This window comes from Pelobates fuscus, chromosome 7 (genome assembly GCF_036172605.1).
Source record: "Pelobates fuscus isolate aPelFus1 chromosome 7, aPelFus1.pri, whole genome shotgun sequence".
Lineage (NCBI taxonomy): Eukaryota > Metazoa > Chordata > Amphibia > Anura > Pelobatidae > Pelobates > Pelobates fuscus.
Genome location: NC_086323.1, coordinates 27329586 through 27344275, shown reverse-complemented (window position 1 = coordinate 27344275; position 14690 = coordinate 27329586). Strand labels below are relative to the sequence as shown.

At 38.0% G+C, this 14690-nt stretch overlaps 1 protein-coding gene across 2 annotated transcripts in view; it reads left to right on the top strand.

Moving 5' to 3' along the window:
• The window catches only part of TUT4 (terminal uridylyl transferase 4), a 47605-nt gene extending 36039 nt beyond the window's left edge, over positions 1–11566 (top strand). For both annotated transcript variants that reach the window (XM_063427828.1, XM_063427827.1), the window contains exons 15-31: positions 150–300; positions 771–857; positions 1205–1308; positions 2277–2334; positions 2429–2532; positions 3124–3213; positions 3695–3808; positions 4971–5048; positions 6684–6861; positions 7061–7108; positions 7198–7280; positions 7640–7755; positions 7938–8092; positions 8834–8931; positions 9412–9868; positions 10280–10441; positions 10831–11566. In XM_063427828.1, the coding sequence (XP_063283898.1) occupies positions 150–300; positions 771–857; positions 1205–1308; positions 2277–2334; positions 2429–2532; positions 3124–3213; positions 3695–3808; positions 4971–5048; positions 6684–6861; positions 7061–7108; positions 7198–7280; positions 7640–7755; positions 7938–8092; positions 8834–8931; positions 9412–9868; positions 10280–10441; positions 10831–10922 (2175 nt within the window). In that variant the 3' untranslated portion in view covers positions 10923–11566. The remainder of the gene's footprint in view (positions 1–149; positions 301–770; positions 858–1204; positions 1309–2276; positions 2335–2428; positions 2533–3123; positions 3214–3694; positions 3809–4970; positions 5049–6683; positions 6862–7060; positions 7109–7197; positions 7281–7639; positions 7756–7937; positions 8093–8833; positions 8932–9411; positions 9869–10279; positions 10442–10830) is intronic.
• Positions 11567–14690: the final 3124 nt, after the last annotated feature.

The window sequence follows — 14690 nt, the reverse complement described above, 5'->3', positions numbered from 1 at the left end:
ATTTTATGTGGACCCCAAACGTCCCTCTCATCTTGTTCTACCTTTATTGCAGAATGTCACTCTACTGTTTTTTAAAATCTCTTTATTTAGCATGCGTTATGAACATCTGTTATAACTCTGCTTCTGATAAACGTAACCTCTTTTCTCAGCCTCCCACCATAGTCTGCAGTATCTGCAAGCGTGATGGGCATTCTAAGGAGGACTGTCCTGAGGATTTCAAAAAAATTGAGCTGAAGCCTTTGCCACCTATGAATGATATATTCCTAAATATTTTGGATAGCGTGTGCAGGCGGTGCTATGGTAAGCTGGCTGCCACTTTGGTGTTTAAGTACTGACTGTTTTAAAATCCTTAATATCCCCTATGAATTGTCTGCTTAAACGGCTTTTTATTTTTACTTGTAGTGCACTACATTTATTAAGGCAATGTCTCAGGTTTTTATTTTTATGAATAGTTATTTGGTTAAGTGTGATTGCTGCTGGTGTACAGGTAGCTTTGAGGATTATTGAAGTTATATTATTTGCACATATCCTACAAGAATATGCAGATGTAAGATTCTGTTGTGGCAGCACAAACTGACATGGAAGTGCTTTGAGACGACTTGTAAGCTTCAAACAAACTTTCTTGCTGTTGTAGTCCTTCAGCTGATTAACTAAATTTCATTGGATTCTTGGCTGGCAGATTACTAGGAAATGTCAGTCTATAGGACAAAGGTAGCAATACTTTGGTATGTCATACTCCTCACACTGTAATGACTTTCATCTCTCGTTAGAAAACCTCTCTCCAAATCCTTGTGAGCAACAAAATAGAGAGCAAATCCTTGCGTATTTGGAAAGGTTTATCCGTAAAGAGTTTAATGGTAAGTCCTTTTGGTTTTATCAGAATCAAGACCTTGCATCTTAAACTATAAATTGTTACAAATGTGTAATGCATTCTAAGCTGCCTGGAACATTGCATGATTTTGGTTGTTCTATTTGAGGAAGTTGGGCAAATGGCATAAACCACAGATTCTTTTTTAATTTTTTTATTTTTTTTTTAATTACCCAGTGATTTTGACTTTATTCTCCAAACATATAGTTCAACCCTAATGTTGCAATGCTGTTAACATGAGTATTTCAAAATGGTGACATTTTAAATGCAGCGATTTTTAATGTACACAGACTTTATGAAAATCACATATTTAAATAAATGTTTTATCTTTATTAGGAAACGCCAGATTGTGCTTGTTTGGCTCATCTAAAAATGGTTTTGGGTTCCGGGACAGCGACCTTGATATCTGCATGACCCTTGAAGGCCATGAAAACGCAGAGGTAGGAGGCGAAGGATACACAAATCCATACAATATTTAAAGTGGTCCTGGCTTTCAAAGATATTTTAAGTGGCTTGCCGAAGTCTTCAACATTGAACAATATCTTGTGCGTGCATTTTATAGAAAGTCATTAAAGGGACACTGTAGGCACCCAGACCACTTCAGCTCATTGAAGTTGTCAGAGTGCAGTGTCCCATCACCCTTAATACTAAGCATGTAATTATTGCAGTTTTTATAAACTGCAATAATTACCTGCTAGAGTAAACTCCTAGAGGCTGTCTACCAAACAGCCACTAGAGTAACTTCCGCGTCTCTTGGTGAATTTTTGTCGCCTAAATGACGCTGGACATACTCGCGCTATGCATGACTACTTCCTGCATCACCGCTATCCCCATAGGAAACTAGTGCCAGAGAAACCAGTTTGTTTTCCTGGTACTCTGATTTTACTAAATGAGGTGGGGTTCTTTGTACTTTATTTTTTCCATTTGGCCTGCTCTTAAGTTCACATAAGCTGATTTTTTTTTTAAATACTTTTTTTGCCAAATCTTGTGTAGTTTCAGACCTCAGATGTATCTGTTGCCCTTCCTTTTTATACAGAAGTTTTGGATTTAACAGTGGAACACACTAATGCATGTTCTTGGTGTTCAAGGGATTAGAACCCAATAAAGCCCTCAAATGTACAAGCCATGGCTCTGCCAATAGCCACGTAAATCCAGGAAAATAAGAATCGTAAAACCTTTATACAAAACAGCCGCTCTCTGACGTGCCCAATCAAATGGGTGACACTTTAGCCCCTAAGCCTTTGTTACATCTTTGTTTTGCCACTTCAGTAAATGAACACCTGTTTTGTATATGGTTTGTCGGAAGATTTCTCTTCCCGTGCAGAAGATTAAGCCAATTGATATTTAAATAAAAATCTGTTTGAAATGAAATAACTGGCTTTCAATTTACTTTTTCTCCCCCACTTAGAAGCTTAACTGCAAGGAGATAATTGAAGGTCTGGCTAAAGTTCTTAAAAGGCACCCAGGTAAAAATGTGTTTATATTCCATTCTATTGTATCTATATAAAATGGTTATGCTCTCTAAGCACACAAACGCTTGTATATTTTCCCTCTGTTCAGGGTTAAAAAATATATTGCCCATTACAACAGCCAAAGTCCCCATTGTGAAGTTTGAGCATAAAGAGAGCGGAATGGAAGGGGATATCAGCTTGTATAATACTCTGGTAAGTGCGAGATAAACATGGTTTAAACCTTATTTGGTTAAATAATACTACGAAACCTTTAACACTAAAATTATAAATGTAATTATGGTGCATATATGATTTACTCGCTAGAATTTATTAAATAGAAAACTTTTATTGACCAACATTCCAGGTGGCCTCAGCCTAGGACAGACTTAATTTGTCACATGCTAGAAGGGAAAGTAGCCGGCATTGGGACCAAATGCAAGAGTACTAGCCATATTCTTGTATTAGTGAGGTTTTTTTTTACCTAATCATACAGAGACTTGGGTAGAGTATGTTTAAGATCTTGATTCAAATCCGTGTTGTGAAGTTTCATCCAAGTATATTGGTGATGTTTATAAATACTGGTAATCAAGCAATTTTATCATCTTTGTTTTGTAGGACCATAAGTAGTATAACTAGCTTTTGTATTTACATTTTCTTTTTCCAACCAAGCTTTGCAGTTACATGTACAAAGTACATGTCAAGTGACCTTTTGACATAATCCTAGAAGTGAAATGAATAGACCCTGGTGAGTCTATGACTGCATTAATATTTGCAAATTAAATCCGTTTAATGCTTTATTCATAGGCTCAGTACAACACAAGAATGCTTGCTACGTATGCAGCCATTGACCCTCGAGTGAAATATCTGGGATATGCTGTGAAATTCTTTGCCAAGGTAACTTTAGATTACAGAAACTACTAGCAATTAGTCAATGCTGTCATTTTCTTGAAGTCTCCACATTTTAGTGAGCTGATCTGGCAATAATTCAGATTTCAAATGGATTGTTTGCTTATCCTTTACATTTAAGAAATGTCTTGTGAGGTCTGGGGAAATTACTAATACACTCTAAATTTACTTATATCCTAGCAATGGTTACATCAGCCCTTTGCATCTGCAGACAATGTCTTGTCTCTTCCCATGTAATCCGTTTCCCAGTTGTACCAGGCCTGGATTGCAATAGTTAAAATTAAACAGAGCAGCACTTAACAGGTGTATTTAAGCGATTAATTCCAAAATAAGAGCTAATTTTATTAGCCCATCTATATAGAACTGTCAGTGCTGAATATGTCCCCTGGTAGCATAAGCTCATAGCACTTTTTTTTTTTTTTTTTTAAATCTTGGAGTGTTCTTAGAACAAACATGTCTTCTCTTACAGCGTTGTGACATTGGCGATGCCTCCAGGGGGAGCTTGTCGTCTTATGCCTACATTCTGATGGTGTTATATTTTCTTCAGCAGAGGAACCCTCCTGTTATCCCAGTGCTGCAGGAGGTAAGAACAGGCACATCTAAAGCGCAGCCCTAAAAATAATTGGAAATAAAATAAACGTCAATGTAATAACTTAAAATATAGCTCTGGCACTGCCCAAGCTATGTATAGCTGTGAAGAATTGCTAGATGGCTGCATTGTGATTCTGTATGTGACGGGCGAGTCAAAGTGCAAGTTGCACTATGTATAAAATATACAGAAAATTTCTAAAACATGCATGCTTGTCCCTTTTGGGGTGTTTTATGAGTTTTATCCAGTTTGTTGTTTTTTGGTGGGGGGGAGGGGGGGTTTATTTGTAATTTTGGCTTTGCCTATATCTATTTCAACTGGTCAGATTTCTGGGGAAAAATAACAGAATTCAAAACTTGTTGCTGTTTATGAACAGCCCTCAATTTTATATCCTTTGCAGGTACTTTCATAGCATCATAGTATATTATGATGCAACAAGACTATGGCTGAGGTCCCTTTGGGTTTTGCCAAACTGGTTTCAAGCTTTTTGGTAAAACTATGCAATCCCTCACTCATTCCATTGACACTGCTGGGAATGTTATAGTGATGGGGTTCACTTCTTAATTATCGAACAATGTGTCGTGTGCGCATGCTGTAACAATGGGCACTGGTGTAGAGGGTTCAGTTGTGTTGTCCAAGAAATAACCTATGCATGACTGTTATCTGGCAGTACAGAAAGTTATATTTTAGCAGTCATAACCTCTCCTGACACTGGCTGTCTTTCAGTGATCCGCAATTCAAATTATCTGTAAAAAATACTTGCAGCAGATGTCACAAGGAAAGACAGTCTTATTCAGTCTATATAGGTGTGAGCTTAGGATGCTGGAGAATGCTTTTGTCAAATCACTGTTTCTGCACCAGTTTATTACTGGTAGTTTTAGTTCTGGTAGTTTCCCCTCTTAACACATGGATATTTCTTTAGCACTTTTTAGGGAGACCTTCAAGCGGGACAGTGTTTTGGGCAATCCAAACGAGCGATTAGTCCAGTTATGTACTATAAGTTAACTGGGTTTAAAATTTGTATCTATTGCGGTCAAATAGACTGGAAAAACTCCACCAGATCTGCGCTTTAGTGTAAAGTACAGTATTTAAACAGCCATAGCCTGTGGCAATGAGGCTTACTACGTAGGTCTTAACACATTTACCTCTCGTGCAGATTTATGATGGACAAGAAACGCCAAAGAGAATGGTGGATGGCTGGAATGCCTTCTTCTATGAGAACACTGAAGATCTGGTAAATACAGGGTTTTTTCTTTTTGGAGGAATGAACAAATATAAAGCATCCTGAAGGGCGGTTTGCAGGTTCTCTGTTTATATCAGCGAACACAAAATAAGCAGAGTGTATGTCTAGTGATCTAGGGTCTCCATTAGGACTGGACCAACTAAAAAAAAGCTGGGTTTTTTGGAATTATACGTTGCCTTAGTGTGGAAAGAACTTGCTACTCCAGCTGTTGGAGCTTTTTCTTAATGCTTGGGTTTTGTGCAAACTCTATGCTGTATAGTCAGTGGGAGGAATATTTGATCAGAGCTCTTAGTTGGCTTCAAACTTAAATATCTGAGTACTAAAAAGCACAGCATGAATAAAACCAGAGGACAAGCAACATGTTGTTGTAAATAATGATGGTACTGTAATAGGTCAGTAGGCACTAGGAGGAATATTTTGACTGACCTTTTTGACTACTTTATAGATCTAAAAAGCAATAGTACAATGAAAGTAAAAGGAATTTAGCATATTCAATAAGGAGCCCAATGAATGACATTTAAATTACATAATTAACGTGCTAAAGTAAGCTTCAGGACCTCATAAGGGCAGGTTTGACTGAATGCTGAAAAGTAGGCTGTAAGATGTATGTAATAGACTGATGCAGGATAATTGTGTAGAATAGGTAGAGTATGAGCGCAACAATGGATTTTTTTATTTATTTAAGTGGTTACTATGTTGGTCACTCATTGCACAAAATCTATTGTGTGGATTATGCAGGAGTACAAAGCCGAAGGCTGGGTGACAAAACTACAGTAAATGTAAATGAGCTGATCATTGGAGCAGTCCGAAAGGCACTAGAATGGCACAGAAAAACACCTTCACTATGCCAACTGTTATAATTTACTTTTCATTAAAATTTTGGCTTAAAAAAAAAGCAAAAACCATATGGCTGAGAGGAAAGTTTGTGTGAATTGAAAAACTCCTTGAACTGCAGAATCCATAACCTTATAAAATTAAAATGTTTCAGTCCTGAATGTTCCTTTGTGGTTGACTGTAGAACTCAAACTACTACTTGGAGGGGACACTTTAGTAGGTGAATGTATGGTGGCCCACATGCCATTTGAGGCTCTAATATTCTGAGGATGTGGTTCTGCATTGGTGTGATTTAGAACCTGATCCTACATTGCCTTCTGTCTGCAGTTTGTATACTCTGGTTATTTTCTCCTAGAGTCATATAATTGAATGAAGCCCTTATGCAAGTTTGTATGAAACAAGTGCCATAATTTCTACATAAGAAAATTAAACCTTATATCTGCCCAAATCCTCAAGGGGCATCAATGGTCCAGGATCTTAGGAAAATAACATGGCATACATCATGGCCTGCTAGTGCGCTTTGAGGAAGGGTTTGGGAACCACTACATTAATAGCCAGATTCTTTACCTGCCTTTAGGTCCCTAATTTCATCTCACCACTGTGTTAAAAAATATATAGCAATCATTAAAATGGACAGCCTGTACACCAGGTGTCGGTGTTTTCTGCCTAATTTTTCTTTAGATTGTGTAAAGAAAATGACTTAAGTTTCCATATTTTAGTAATCTAAAACCTGAATGAAATGTGCCTGGCACACCTTTGCTTGTCAGTTGACCATAACTTTTGTGTTCACAGAGAAACAGATCCCCTTTCCTTGGGCAAAACAAGGAATCTGTAGGTGAGCTTTGGCTGGGCTTCCTTCGATTTTACACGGAGGAATTTGACTTTAAGGAATATGTCATCAGCATTCGCCAGAAGAAACTTCTAACCACCTTTGAGAAGCAGTGGACTTCAAAATGTATTGCAATTGAAGGTACACAGCCCTATCATAGTGTCTTATACATTTTTATTTTTTTTGTAGTCAGAATATATAAAGGCAATATTTTAGTTTTGTTTCAATTTCTTCACCATTCTGCCTCACATTCTATAACAAAATGTATTGTAATTTATTTCTGTTAAATGAACTTGAAGTCTCTTATGTCCTGAATATCTGTCATTTTTAAATGTTCTAGATCCTTTTGACCTAAATCACAACCTTGGAGCAGGAGTCTCTAGAAAAAGTAAGTATTGTCACTGTTCAGACATGCAACTTCTCTGATCCTGCCAGTGATACTGAATCTTGGTTTTAACGTGTGTATTTATTTCCCAGTGACTATTTTCATCATGAAGGCGTTTATTAATGGAAGGAAACGATTTGGTACTCCGTACTACCCGCATCCTGGTCATGAAGACGTACGTAATTAAATTATATGAATTTGTTATAGGGACACTCCATGGTTGATTTGGCTTTTATTTTATGCTTAATATTGGGGAAAAAATAAGATCCCTTGTCCCAAAATGTCTGAGATTTAGATATATGAATATTGTGTGTATTTTTGGAGTTACATATTCTATTTGCATACTTGAGCTGACCTCGTCAGGTCTACTGTAAATGATTTGGAGCCTTTAAGGTAAGCAATAGGAACACTGATTTTGCTCCAGTCTTCCCTAAACTAGTTGCATATTTCCCTTCAGTTTTAACCTTTGTAACACATTGTGTTGCTTTTTAATGTTTTTCACAATGCTTACTTTGCATCTTTTTCTATTAACAGGAATACTTCTTTGACTCAAAAGTCCTAACAGATGGAGAGCATGCACCCAATGACCGTTGCTGTCGAGTCTGTGGGAAGATTGGGCACTACATGAAAGATTGCCCTAAACGCAAGAGGTCTGCATTGTTTATAAAAGTGGCTGGAGATGTTGGCCTCATTGTTACCTTTTCATTTTTTTCTATAAAGCAATTCTGTTCCTGTAGTGTAGATAAAAGTAAATTATAACAAATTTGGTCAATCTAGCTTTAAAATACTTTCTCAGTGCAAATTGAAAACGCAAATATTCTTTTCTCCACAGGATTAAAAAGAAGGAAAATGAGAAAGATGACGACCGGGACATAAAGGAGGATGATAGAGATCACCGGGAAAAGAGGTGTTTTACATGTGGGGACGTGGGGCATGTGCGAAGGGACTGTCCTGAAAATAATCCGATCCGGCAAAAGAACATGCTGAGTAAGAGGAACTGCTTTTGCCAACATCCTGCATGATGCAATACGTTTTTATAGACTACTTCTAATGCCCACTTCTGTCTGTGCTATTGGTTCTTTCTCACTGAATGTTTAACACTGTGAATAAAGAATCTTGACATCTTAGTCTCTGCTTCACAGGCATTCTTAAAAGCAGTGTCTCAGGTACATCGGTTGACAGTGTTAAAAGAGAACCTACCTCTAACTTTTAAGTTATCCATTTCCTTGCTAAAGCAGAGGTAGTGCTCTCCTCCATTGAAACTTCCCATAATCGGCTAGCATATTTGCAAACAAATGCTGGCTGTGGGTAATGGAAGATTGTGTCAGCTATTCTAGCTCGTAGATAAAGCCAGGGACTAATGAAAGTATTTAGAAAATTGGGCAGAATGGTTATGTGCCGTCACAAGGGTTTCTAGGAGTATCATTTAGATTCTTTGACCTTCAGGTGATGAATGGGATCCCAATGTGCCTTTGAAATGGTTAACTCCTCACATTAGTTATGCCACCTGTTCAATGTATTTTGTCAGTGAATATTGCAGTCTCCAGCTGTTCAGTACAGAGAAATCCTGGAGCTGCCACTCGGTAAATGTAATTTTATCTGCAGTTTAACGTGTTAATAAAATATATGCCTGTGTGGTTTGTGCATTTTTCTGAAATGTAATTGAAATAAAGTACTTGAAAATAGACAAACTTTTAACCTTTTTATTTCATGGTTTTGTAATTCTAGCTTCCCAGCTGTTGCATAGCCTAATCTCCCCACAGCCAGTCCTCGCATCATTGCAACAATTGGAACGTCCTTCGTGTCCAAGGCAACCCTCTGACTTGGTGAGTATCAGAGCATCAGATGGTATCTCTTGTAAAACTTGAAATGATTTTGAATAGTCTGCAGTATTAAAGGGAATCCCAATGCACCCACAGAAATGCATGTGTAGTTTAAGTTATGCAATTTGGTCCCCCCCACATATGACTATCCTTTCTGTACCCCTCAAACTGTTTTTTCCTTTGGTGCTCTAGATATACTGTGTAAAGTCATTTAGGTTTTCTTGGGTTGTCACTACTGTAGAAGGCTTACTGCTGAACTACAACTCCATAAATCGGTGTGCTTATAAAGAATGGCATGTGTCCATTCCATCCTGGAGAATTCCTACAGGTTTGTTAACATGGTTGTCAGCTATATTGTAGAACTGTTCAAGAGTAAGTCCTTCAGCTTATGAAAGGATTCGATTTACAGCTGGATGTGCTTGCGCTAGAATGCTTGATCATATTCCCAGTATTAACACAAGCCTACTTCTTGATTCTTTGCAGTCTGAATCCCATCATTCATCTTACTCTCCGCAGCCTCAGCCATTCCAGCAAAATTCCATGAATCAAAAGCAGCAGAACAAGCATGGTGCGCAGAAACCTCACCAGGTTCCGAGGCCGGCGTTTAATTTCCAACACACACCCCATTACTCTGCTCTGCACAACTTGGGATTACTCTCGTTGCACCCCCAAATTATTCCTAATAACTCTTGGCCAATCCACAATCCAATGCTTCAGTCTTCTGTGAAGCCACCTCATTCTGGTGTCAAATTCTCAGCTAGATCAGGCAGCAGCAGTCCCTCCACTAACCAGAGCGCTATAAATCTGAATGACCCCAGTATCATCTTTGCTCAACCTGCAGCCAGATCGCTGGGTGCTCCAAACACCACCCGCGATGGACTCTGGCACAACTCTCAGAATCCCAACTCACTTATGAGCAATGGCACAGTGGGTAGCACAGGTAAATTTAAACACTACTATGAATTGGTGTGTGCACAGAATTTAGGAAACTTCAAAAAAACAAATGGCTAACAAACACTTGTTAAATGGACGCTAAGCACCAGAACTTTAGTTAATGAAGCAGTTTTGGTAGATCTTATTGCCTTGCAGTTTAACTGCTAACTTCTGTCATCTAGCCTCCCTATAAATTTACAACCGTTTTTTCTTCCATTATTGTGTCTTATTTAGAAGTTTTAATTCCCCTCTCAATAAGGCATGAAGTACCCCCTCGTTCAAAAAGTCCTTAGTTTAAGGAGTGAATGTATAAACCTATAGATATAGATGTTGAGCACATGGAGTAAATGTAACATTTGTATATGTATGTTATGTGTGGTGTACAAGCTAACAAATGCTTTGTTCTCTTGCCAAACAGATCAGGGATTTCAAGGGCCCTTTGGAAAGCCTTCTCCACCTTGGGAGCATGGAAATGCTCCACACTACCCTCTAATTCAAGGATCGTTGCCTTATAATTTGCCCCAGAATTTATTGCATCAAGGGGCAGGCAGCTATCATTCCAAGGCTTATTACCCACAAGGTAAGGTGTTTTTTTATTTTTTTATTATTTCTTTTGTTCCACAGCTCTCTGCTTTACTCATGAAGTCCCTCTGGGTGGTTCTGAAACTGTATCCCTCCACCCCCCAAAAAAACTGTGCAATTCCTTATTCTGAACAGTTTTCATACATTCCAGCCATCTCCGATCCAGGGGGAGTTGTAATTTGAGTCCTCTGCACCAGTGTACCAGCTTTTCCTTTAGTGTTGTCAGATGAATAACAAATGTCACAAATCTAATATCGACTCTTAAATGTGACGTAATACTGGGACAATATATTGTCAGATCGTGTCATGTTAAATTCAGATTTCAGCCACTAGGGCTAAAACTGTTCGCCTTCTGCCTTTATTTACCCATGTTCTTTCTCTCTTTAGCTGCCTCCCTTATCCAAAATGGTAACCAGTTCCCATTGTTATCACAAGGGCATCCACATCTAAAATCAAGCTACATCCATCAAAAGAAGTAAATCTCAATGAAGAATCCTTCAGCCGCCGTGGAGCTTTTATTTTTATTTTTTCTTGCTACTCATGAGACCTTGTGAAGTCATCCATAATATGGACAGAAGAGAGCAGGGCACTTGGGACACCAGGACTTTTAACTTGTACTATTTTGTACATATGTAAAATTTTGTTTTACTGGAATCATTCCTTTGAGTGATGCTAATTTCTTTTATTTCATTGCCCCATTTTAAGGGGAGTCTTGCATAATATCCCAATGAAAAGTGAAAAAAACAGGGGAATGGGCAATTAAGTCCTTAAATAGAGAGCTTTTTTAAAATAGTTCTTTATTTTCTATTAGCTTTGTTCATAATTCAGCTGCTTCAAGCTCTCTATAAATGTATATATTTTAGTTATAAAAGAGGATTTAAAAAGAAAAATGTAATTTTTTTAATGTCTTTTTATTTTGCTCTGGAGCAGGTGCCAAAAATATTTTAATGCTGAAGTCTTTCTTTGGTACCAGTGAAAAGGCTGTTTTATCAGATTGTGCCCCATGAAGTGAAAGAAGAAAAGAAAAAAAAAATACTTTTTTTATTGAAATGAAACTCCAAGCTGCAAATTGTAACATTTGATAAATTGGTTTCTTCATTTTTAATAAAACTGAGAATACAAATGTATTTTGATTTTATTTTAAATTTAATTTTTGGATGAAAATGCATAAATATGAATAACCACCAAATATATTGAGAAAATAAGTTATAAAATAAGTTCTGAAAGTCTTTATAGAAAGATTTGGTGAGCAAATTATAAAGCTGAATGTAACCAACGATCAAATCTGCCTTGTTACATAGGTTGTGGTGGTTATGGTGCTTAGTGGTCATGTGCCAGGCCTTTCCTTGTAGATCGGCTTCACAATTTACTTGCCATTATTTTACTATGAAAGTATTGCATCAACCGAAACATGCAGTTTATTCTGCACAGGGTTTAAATGGCTAATGCTGGGATCAAGATTTTTTTTTTTTTTTTTTTTTAAGAACTGCATATCTGAGTGAGCTCTTGGGTATGTGATGCTATGCATATCCACTGTGTAGTGTATATACAAGGTACACATGGTTAGGTAGAAGGCTCCCACTATTAACAAGCTGGCTTGTCAGTCAGAACATTAAACATGTAATGAAAGTTCTGTGTGCAACCTTTAAATTTTTTATAAAGTCTATGACTAATGCATTGGAAATATAAGCAAAACTGAAGGGCTCTTTCACTTACTCCTGACCCTCTGCTTCCCATACAGCAAGGTTTGTAATTGTCCTACTGTGGAAAGATGTCTGCTCATTCCTTTAGCTTATTTTTGAAGCTGTGCGCTGCTTTTAACCATGGAAAACCAAACATTCCCAAGATTCCTCAAAACTTCTGTAAGAAAGAAGACCCTTAGCTACACCTTTACCGGACTACCCCCTCCCCTCCCCTCCCAGGCTCTTGTTTTTCTTCTCTCATACCTCAATAGGAAATACATTGTACTAATGTAAAAACCTCATGGTTGGTTGTGTTTTTGAGTTTTAAAATTTAAATTAAGCTCCTGCATGTGATGGGGGGGGAAAAAAAACTTAAACAAAGGGGTTTAACCATGCTGACACATAGGGTCATGACAAGAACTGCTCAATCGATTTTGTACCACATTACATGGTTTTCATGTTGCTTGATTGGAATATCTAACACAAGGAACGGCTGACCGTTTCTTTCTGACCTGGCAGCCATTAATTCCCTGGATACTCAAAAGAAATTATTCTTAACTTTTCAACATAATTGAGATCTACAACAAACTATACTGAATAAGCATCAATCACGTTTTGTAGGGATTGGAATCTGAACACACTGGAATATGTCAGCAGCAGTGTAAATTTTGAAATTTCAATTTAGTTTTAGTCGGACTTTACTAGAAAAGCCCTCACACTTTATTTTTGTGATGCAAATATTGAACATACTCTTGCAACTCAGTAATAAGGATTGGAAGATATATATTTTAACAAGTGAGGCATATGATTACTGAAAAGTGGTGCAGATGTTGTCTACCACTGTAAATACCTAATGGAGGAGCTGATTCACTACCTTATAAGGGGTTTAAGCCCTAGAACAGGCATAGGCAACCTTCGGCACTCCAGATGTTTTGGACAGCATTGTGGGGGGTGTAGTCGACAACATCTGGAGTGTCAAAGGTTGCCTATCCCTGCCCTAGAACATACAAATGAGAAACATAAAATGTGACTAAACACCTAGAATGGATAAAATACCTTTACATGAAATCTGAGTCTAAAAAAAAAAAAACTATCCATAATATGAATTTTAAACCAGGGGGCAAACATGTTATGTCTCCTCTTAAAAGCTCTTGATTTAATTCCCATTACCCATCCCCTGCTGACCACTGTTAATTTTGTCAACTAAAGCAAATCAGATGACTAAAACCAAAATGACTTTAGTCAAGACTAGGACTGACACAAAATAGAAATTTGCAGACAAAAGTAACACTGGTGGGGGAGCGGGGAGGGGAACCTGGGAAATGAGACACAAGGGGGGGCAGCTGGGGGAATGACACATTGAGATGAGATGCATGGAGGGACACAAAGCAGCAGAGTGGTTGTAAAAGATACACAAATGGGGCTTGGGTGGGGGACACAGATGGGCTGGGGAAGGGGCAAAAGAGACCATGCTTGGGAGAAAAATAGAGGCTGGGTGGACAGTGGCTGGAGAAGGGGGCAAATTATTTAGTGCCAAAAATTCCATTGCACTTTACAGTGGGTGGACGAACAGACATGTAGTTGTAACCAGACAAGTTGGACACACAGGAACAGAGGGGTTGATGGCCCTGCTCAGTGAGCTTACATGCTAGAGGGAGTGGGGTAAAGTGACAAAAGGTAAGGACAATTGCAAGAGAGGAATCAGTCGGGAGCTAATAACAGTTTAATTGATACGCTTTTATGAAGTGGGTTTTTAATTTTTTTTTCTGAAGGAGTGGAGAGTGGGTGAGCATCTAACGGAGGAGGGAAGAGAGTTCCACAGGTACGGTGCAGCCCTGGAGAAGTCTTGGAGGTGTGCATCAGAGGTGGGAGTACGGACAGAAGATAGACGTAAGTCTTCAGCAGAGCGTAGGGGCCTAGACGGGACATACTTGTGTATTAGGGAGGATAGATGGGTGGGAGCAGCATTATGTAGAGATTTGAAAGCAAAAACCAGAAAATGACAGGCTTTAAATAAACCCATTAGATTTTAGCCATGCCTGCTAAAATCTGCTGGAGATAATCAACTAATGCTAGACAAACTATTCAAAGGATTAAAATGTGACTATAAGAATGAGTGCTTGTGCATCACCATATCGCAGAAAATTAAGAGCTACTTATCATTTATACAAACACAGAAATGTGTAAGTGGCGCTAAAACCAAAATATACAATGGATATGATTTGTATCATTTGTGCACATGTGTAGTTGGTTTGTAATTTTGTATAAGTTACATAAACCTGCCAGTGGTACCCATTTTTATTGCACCCGAGGAAGACCAAGACTACAGTTTAGAGCCGACTTATATGGCTCTCTAGATTGTGAGTGCTCCAAGTTACTTTTACTATACACTTTATGTATATATATATTGCCCTATGGTTTTTTTTAATACAGATTTAAGTCACTATTTATCCATCTTGTGCGCAAAACCTCCTTTTCTTGTATCCAATCGTACTATCATTTATGTTCATCTGTTATTCACGAAGAACATAATACTCAACCACAGATCTCACAACCTACTGTTTA